General features: G+C 32.0%; 2 protein-coding genes across 2 annotated transcripts; one reads left to right on the top strand and one right to left on the bottom strand.

Moving 5' to 3' along the window:
• Positions 1 to 130: 130 nt before the first annotated feature.
• Positions 131 to 2,529, bottom strand: LOC115888478. The gene is made up of 4 exons (XM_030908225.1): positions 2,121 to 2,529; positions 1,776 to 2,057; positions 1,546 to 1,713; positions 131 to 364 (listed from the first exon to the last, which is right to left on the bottom strand). The coding sequence occupies exons 1-4, from the start codon at positions 2,440 to 2,442 to the stop codon at positions 189 to 191; spliced, it is 948 nt and encodes a 315-aa protein (XP_030764085.1). The 5' UTR covers positions 2,443 to 2,529; the 3' UTR covers positions 131 to 188.
• Positions 2,530 to 2,749: 220 nt separating this feature from the next.
• On the top strand, positions 2,750 to 4,253 carry LOC115888479 (3-hydroxyacyl-CoA dehydrogenase type-2). Its single transcript, XM_030908226.1, has 4 exons — positions 2,750 to 2,885; positions 2,973 to 3,140; positions 3,201 to 3,365; positions 3,730 to 4,253. The coding sequence occupies exons 1-4, from the start codon at positions 2,877 to 2,879 to the stop codon at positions 4,153 to 4,155; spliced, it is 768 nt and encodes a 255-aa protein (XP_030764086.1). The 5' UTR covers positions 2,750 to 2,876; the 3' UTR covers positions 4,156 to 4,253.
• The last annotated feature ends 3,556 nt before the right edge of the window (positions 4,254 to 7,809 follow it).

Genomic DNA, 7,809 nt, shown 5'->3' with positions numbered 1-7,809 from the left:
TAACTGGGACAAATTAAACGGTCCAGCATCAGGGCCTGAAGGCATCGCTTGAACATTTTTCGTCCGATATACCCCGGGTCTGACGGCCTATCTTCAACGTACCGGGTCTGACTCCGTCGATTTAATAAATATATATATATATTTTATTACAGACAAAAATTGTTTAACATAAAATAAAAAATATTAATTTAAAATCCGTATTTGGCTCGGCTCATCATACGGTTGTTTTTGCTAGTTGCCCAAGCGCTTTTCAGTTCTTGTTCGTTGGCTTTTGCCTGTTGCGCTAAATACGTGATGTGGTGCTTTTTCCTTCGTGTGGGATCTACCTCATCCTCGGTTTCCACTTTTGCTGCCAGGTCAGGATCTAAAAAAATTGAGTAAATAAAAAAATAAATAGTGCATGACTTTAGAGGCACAAAATTTTGCATAAAGGTTCTCCAAGTTATGTAAGTGAGCACTATGGAGCGTTTTTTTTTAAATTCGTCCTCTAACAATATGAAAATTTGTATGAAACTTCGTAACCACTGGATTTAAAAGCATATAAAGAAAGTTGCATAAAGGTTCTTTAAATCACACATGGGGAGTCCCATTTTCGTGTGTATGATTTCTCGTTCATGAGTAGAGATACAAAGATGCAGTTTCCACATCGCTGTACTACTTTTTTATGAAACCTAAGATGCTATACACACAGATTTGTTGCCCCCTTGGTTTCTGAAATACAGGCCGAATTTGAAAATGTTGAATTTTTCGACTCCCTTCATATCTCGGTTATCATAATATAACTTATCGAAAATATGAAGACTGAGTCCTGTAGAGTTTTTCACATAGAACTCAAGACGTAGTTAGATTTTCGCTCGGATCTCTCTTTCTTGAAATATGACCCATAGTTATTTTTTGTTTTTTAAATGAAATACCCTGTATATTGCTTTTTATTTTATTTGTCTTGTAATGTGCTTTCTCAAAATATAGTATAGTCTAACTTATTTTCATTAAAAACTAGGTGAATTTATGTTGAACAATTAATTTTTTTACTTGTTTATGAAAATAAGTATAGGGCATAGGTATCTTTTTAGAAAGCTCATAATAAGACAAATAAAATAAAAAAATTATATACAAAGTTCCCATTTAAAAAAAAATATAAGTTTGTTATATTTCGAAAATGACAAGTCTCAGCAAAAAACTAGTTACGCCACTGGATTCTACGTGAAAAACTCTGTGGGCCTTAGTCTTCGCCTTTTCGATAAGTTATAGGATAACCGAGAGGAGTCGAAAAATGCAAAATTTTCAAATTCACATTTTCAAAACTGTGTGTAGCATCGTTAGTTTTATAAAAAAAAAAAGTATAAAGAGTAGTAGGAAGAACTTTAAGAGAATTTTCTGAAAAACCATCATTTAGGAAGTAAAAAAAATGAAAATTCATAACAGTTGAGTCTAGAAATATAAAATATTAATTTACAACTTTATTGAGCACTCGAAACTTTGATGAAAGTGAAAAAATCTTGAAATAACCTAAAGTAATATGAAAAAAACATAATCTTCACTGACCTGTTAAAGATTTTGTCATCCATATATCTTTATCAGGTAAAATCTCTTCTTCATTAATATCAATCAGTTTTATATTACCAATAGGCATCTTACTCTTACCAACCAATTCCTTAAATGCAACATTATCTAGTCCATCATATGGTTTTTCTGGTTCTGGCGCTATGTCCACTAAAATTAATATATTTATTTTATTTTTATTACTTTTTTGGTTAAAAATATTGCTGACAAACCTATTGCAGGTGGTTCTGGTTCTTTATTCATTACAGGCTTCTTTTTAGGCCTACCACAAACTTTATTCCACATTTCATCATCAAAAGTTTCGGGAACTTTTATTTCCTCATCATCAGTATCACTATCCGTAGCACTAGATAACTTTTTAACAGGTGGCACAACACCTGGTTTCTTCTTTTTTACAGTTGTACTTTTTGGAACAGGAACATTTCTAGATATCACTGATTTTGGTACAAAACTGGTGTTTGATAATGGAGTTGTCTTAACTGGCGGTAAAAGTCCTAGAAAGAATTCATATCAACCTTGAACGAGTAACTTTATACAACATTTAACTGAACATTTACCTAAAAGACCGCTACTTTTATGAGAAAGTTTTGATCTCTTTTTTAGCGGTTCTGAATCAACTATATCATCAAAATCTGATAAGGAAGGTATGGTAATTTGTACTTTTTTAGATTCTTTTATTGACTTTACTGTGGGAATGAAGTCTTCTAACTTATCTTCAGTCTCTTCTCTGCTTGATGAAGCTTCAACTTTTGCCTCAGGCAGGGCAGAAAAAATGGTAGGTAGTTCTTTGGGTTTATGTAAGATCACTTTTGAATTTTCGTCTTCTTCACTAATTTCATTTTCACTTTCACTATTCGTATCGTACGCTACTAATGCCATTATAAACCAGTATCAGCAAGTATACACGTATTTGTTAACAAAAACACAACATCGCACCAAAAAAACGTAGCTATACGAAATACCTACAAATATCTCTAACCTCTATTTTCTTTGCAGTATATCAAAATAAAACATAGATTATCATACAGAAACTCGAATTTAGGGCACTTCTAAAATTGGTATAGCAAAATTAAAATTTAGTGCTAAATGCTAATTACAAAACAAAATGTAAAAGAGATTTAAATGTCAAGAGACGAGAGACCTTAACCTTTAATCTTCTACTTTGGTTGGTTAATTTTTTATCAGCACATTTTTAAATTTCAAAATACATTTTATAACTTAAAAATTGCTCTTATTGTTCATTTTAAGTTGTAAAAGTGTCGTAAAATAACATATTTTTATTTTAAAATAGGTAATAATCTCATTTGGATAACATGATCAAGGTAGCTATTGAAAATATAATCCCTCAAGTGGATATTACAACAAAAATATGCACTTTTGTGTTATAAGTAATCTTATTTCAATTTTAGGGCTTCGTGAGTTTAGTTACTGGCGGGGCGTCCGGTTTGGGACGTGCCGTTGTTGATCGCTTTGTACAAAACGGAGTAAAAGTAGTGCTGTGTGATCTCCCCAATTCCAAAGGCAAAGAATTAGCAGAGACAATTGGAGAAGATAAAGTTGTCTTTGCTCCAGTTAATGTAATACTATAATTAAAATTGTTTTTATGTAGTATATAAGATTTCTCGCGTATTTTATAGATAGTAAACGAAAGTGATGTACAAAATGCAGTGAATTTAGCCAAAGAAAAGTTTGGAAAACTTAATGCTGTAGTGAACTGTGCAGGAATAGCTGTAGCCTTTAAAACGTACAATTTCAATAAGAAACAACCACATATGTTGGAAGATTTTAGCAAAGTCTTACAGGTATAATAACATACATAGGGTGCATTGTTGATGGAAACATAGGAAATCCCATGTAAATTTTGTACATGTAAAAAAATGTTCAAATATTGGCTCCCCTATTAATTTTACAGCGAAGTCGTAAAAAGGTTTTTTAGAGGTCTGTGTATTCTGAATAATACTTGTAATAATTTGTATTCAACATATGCACACCTTTAAAAAACCTATTAACTTGACTTCGCTGTAAAATCAACAGGGTATCCAATATTTGGACATTTGAAAATTTGCAAGGGATTTCCTGTTTCCAATGCCAATGCACCACCCTATATTATAAATATACATTATTTTATTTTACATTATTTTTTATACTTAAAGAATATCCTTCTAGGTAAACACTATCGGTACATTTAATGTTATCCGCTTAGCAGTATCATTAATAGGTGAAAATGAACCCGATACAAATGGTCAAAAAGGCGTGATAGTCAACACAGCCAGCATAGCAGCCTTTGATGGTCAAATGGGTCAAGCTGCTTACGCTGCCAGTAAAGGGGCCATAGTCAGTATGACGCTACCTTTAGCAAGAGATTTAGCTGAGCAAGGCATAAGAGTTGTTACAGTTGCACCAGGTATATTTAAAACTCCTTTGGTGTCGCACCTACCAGAAAAAGTTGTAGCATTTCTGGAGAAATCAGTGCCATTTCCCCCGAGACTAGGGGATCCCGCAGAGTTTGCACAGCTGGTGCAAAATATTATAGAAAATCCTATGTTAAATGGTGAAATAATTAGATTAGATGGTGCCCTTCGAATGATATAGAATATTTTTTAAATAGCTTTTTTAAGAAATTCCTTAGTGTATTTCTAGTTTTATATTGGACAATTGCATATTTGTATATAAATACCTGTTAATTCTTGGTTGTTGTTTTTTGTTTAATACATTCATTCCCATATATCTTTAAGACTGCTTGGTGTTAGGTGGTGTTAGTTACTTCTTTTATATTTTAATCAGATTTTAATTATTATTATAATACATAAAACAAATTATCTATTCACAATTTCTGGTACAAAATTTTTTTAACCTAACCACACGAACCAAACCAACTATTAATTATAAAGTGGTATTTTTATTTTTTATTTCTAATTGAGCAAGGTTATAAAAAAAGTCGGAAAAAATATATGCGAAAAAATAAACAAACCCATAAATATAGATATATCCAGCAAACCAAACCACTTCCATATCTCTGGATATATCCCATGGATATATCCTATACATATACCGTATGATCGAGAAAAAACGGCGTCAACGATGGCTATGAAATGAAGATCGCTGTCATTTTATATGTAAAATTATGGGGAATGTCATCGATGTTCATTTCCAAGCCAACTGGACGCCGTTTTTATTCGATCATACTGTTACGGATTCCGTGGGTCCACTCAGGTCCATTATTTAAACTCACGATAAAATACTTAACGAATTTACTTGTTTCACCCTGTACACACAACTTATACTATTTACAACACAACTTATGCAACTACTATTACTCTAACGGTATTTCGCGGTATTTTCAAACTTCAGACTATCTTCAGACTTTAGACTTCAAACTTTAAACTTTAAACTTGTCCAACTGTCAAAGAGGGGGCCTTATATACCCCCTGGCGGTTGTTTCTAGATTTTTCTAAAGAATTCTATAATTTTCTTTACTTTCTGGCGAATGCGCCAGGTTCCTCAATGCATGTTGCGATTTTTTAGCAGTATGCAGTTATGCAACCAGTAATACACCTTGACAATATGGTATATCCCACTTACCGTTACATATTAAAACTTATGAACCATATTGTTTTAAAAACATTTTATTCAAAATATGTATACAGTTTATCATGTTATAAATAAAAACAGAATAATTAATAAATTGCTAGGAAATTTGTACTACAAATTTATAATATTATTAAAATATGTAATAATATAGAGTGTAATCAGGAATAATGGCTAGAAGTGAAAAAAATAATTAAAATACGTAATTCACTTTTAGAAGTTTAAAATAAAAAAGTTGCTGTCAACTTCCGGTTTTTCCGGAAGTGCCCGTCATATTGAAAATATTTTTAATTGATAGATCTTGTTGTGAAACAATGATGTGCAAAAAATCTCCGATCAAGATATAGTAGTTCTCCAGAAACTTCTAATGCACGCTCAACCTGGAACACCCTGTATATGGAACCGGCAATCGTGCGTCGGGTATATGTAGCTCCTATACCAAAAAAATTAGAAATTGAGGTGCAGACCTAAAGCACGGCATCCTAAAGTATCTATTAGGTGTATTTCAGGAAAATATTTAAACTTCTACAGAGTAGCGCAAAAATTGTGTGATTGGCATTATTTTTTTTAATGGAACACACTGTATATTATTTCATTTTGACTTTCTTTCTTACCATTTTACATAATCCTAAAACATAATAATTAACTTAACCTTAAAATACGTTTGGATCGTTTAAGAGATATTACGAGTAATAAATAATTAAAAAAAATTTTTAGCCTTTTTTTAAATATTAAAATACAAGAATTGTCCTGAAATCAACACTATACTAGATATTTACTATACTTGATCTGTACTTACTTTCTTAAAAATATCGTAATCCTAAACCATACAGGGTGTTCAAAATTCTATGCCAACTGTCGAGATTTCCATATTAAGAAGAGTACAATGCGTTTATAATGTACTGAACAAAGAGAGGACAGTAAACACGTTGCCAAACGTATGAAATAAACCGAGAAACTGTGCACATCGCTAAGAGACGTGGGAGGAGATATAGCAGATTTGTCGCAGTTGACCGGTCGACCCAAGACCTAATCAGTCCTGTGTCAATTCAACCTCTGTCAGTACTTAAAGTTCTAGGGAAAGGTGTACGTCATGCGTTCAGCTTCACGATTTAATTACGTTTCGTGATACTTGATTTGTTTATTTATTAACGAGTCGTTGTAATTTTCCCTATAGCTTGAATTTTTTTAAGTGCAAGCTAGAAATGCTTGCATTTTTGGTAAAAATAAGTGGAACTGAGTGGGTGTTCGATAGTGGTCGCGCTATTAGAACTTTGAATTAAAAAATCGATATCTCGAAATCTATTAGAAATAATAGATTGTAGTTTTTTCAAGAACTTTGTTAATATTTCTGCTGTATTTTCTTTGTAGACAGTATGTGAAAATCTTTATCATTAAAAAAATTACACGATTGCTGAAAATTGCTATGTTCTAAAAGTAAATGGATGGATTGTTTACAATTTTTGAATGGAAAAAACAACCTTATCGAATTTTTCTTAAAAAAACTCAAAGTTTAAGTGAGGATGCAGTCAATAATCACCACATAGACTAATAAAACTACTTTTTCAAATTTGTCAAGCTTTCGAGAATTTTATTCCCATCATCAGGACAGTTTGACTGAGTCAATTAGCAAAAAAACATCCTTTGCACAAAAGGCCTTAAAACTAGCATCGTATGACATTGGACTACAAGGACATTTCCTTTATAAAATATTAAAATACATATCCAACGATATTACTTTTCTTTTAAACACAAACAAAAAGATTTTTTTAAAATTTAATTTCTACATTGTTATTTCGAGCTCGATCAAACAGTGATTGTTTAATAAAATACCAATCATTGATTGGTTTGTGATACCAATCATTATGTACATAATGATTGGTATCATTGGAAAACGATGCTAGTTTTTAAGGCCTTTTTGTGCAAAGGATGTTTTTTGCTAATTGACTCAGTCAAACTGTCCTGATGATGGGAATAAAATTCTCGAAAGCTTGACAAGTTTGAAAAAGTAGTTTTATTAGCCTATGTGGTGATTATTGACTGCATCCTAAAATTTTGAGTTTTTCTAACTTAGTCGATCCGCAACTAACTAATACTATTTTGAATTTTTCTTATGTAAACATATTGTAAAATATCCGATCTTGAAAATAAAAAGTTTCAATATCTAAAGTGGTTCTTGAGTTATGGCCTGTTATGTGTTAAAAAGTTGAGTTTTTAAATTATCGCGATTACTGATGTTTTCTCGTTATAAAAAAATGACACCCTAACGATATCCTTATAATTCCCATTTCAGATGCTCAGAAAACATATCTAATGATTTTATCTAGTTATCTCTTGAAAAAGTCTTAAAAAAATAAGCGGTGTGCGATCGTGATTTTACTTTACTTAATAGGGAAAGGCGTATCGGCAACGCCGCAACAGCACACCGTCGCGCGTCGTCGCCTCGGTCCGTCGCATTTCTCTCACTCCGACTTAATAAGATCCCTATACGATTTACTTCCACATGTAAATGCCGACCCAAAAGTAACAGTTGCCAGCACGGTATACTATAAGTTGCGTACAAAATGTTTTTAAAGGCTTTGCTATAGCTTTAAAAAATGACTCTGTGTTAGCGTAATTTTGGCGTCATTATAATTCTATATTTTTGTTATGTTTCAG

The sequence above is a fragment of the Sitophilus oryzae genome, unplaced genomic scaffold (assembly GCF_002938485.1).
Source record: "Sitophilus oryzae breed Bouriz unplaced genomic scaffold, Soryzae_2.0 scaffold_769_pilon_pilon, whole genome shotgun sequence".
In the NCBI taxonomy this organism is placed as follows: domain Eukaryota; kingdom Metazoa; phylum Arthropoda; class Insecta; order Coleoptera; family Curculionidae; genus Sitophilus; species Sitophilus oryzae.
This window is presented reverse-complemented; position numbering and strand designations above follow the sequence as displayed.

What these genes read in the sequence shown, in the direction of transcription:
- LOC115888478 (XM_030908225.1), bottom strand. Translation starts at nt 2,442, where the DNA reads ATGGCATTAGTAGCGTACGATACGAATAGTGAAAGTGAAAATGAAATT. An exon ending in TAAAAGTAGCGGTCTTTTAG is followed by an intron (nt 2,058 to 2,120) that starts GTAAATGTTCAG and finishes AATTCTTTCTAG; the next exon opens with GACTTTTACCGCCAGTTAAG. An exon ending in GATGACAAAATCTTTAACAG is followed by an intron (nt 365 to 1,545) that starts GTCAGTGAAGAT and finishes CAATTTTTTTAG; the next exon opens with ATCCTGACCTGGCAGCAAAA.
- LOC115888479 (XM_030908226.1), top strand. An exon ending in TTGTCTTTGCTCCAGTTAAT is followed by an intron (nt 3,141 to 3,200) that starts GTAATACTATAA and finishes CGTATTTTATAG; the next exon opens with ATAGTAAACGAAAGTGATGT. An exon ending in ATTTTAGCAAAGTCTTACAG is followed by an intron (nt 3,366 to 3,729) that starts GTATAATAACAT and finishes ATATCCTTCTAG; the next exon opens with GTAAACACTATCGGTACATT.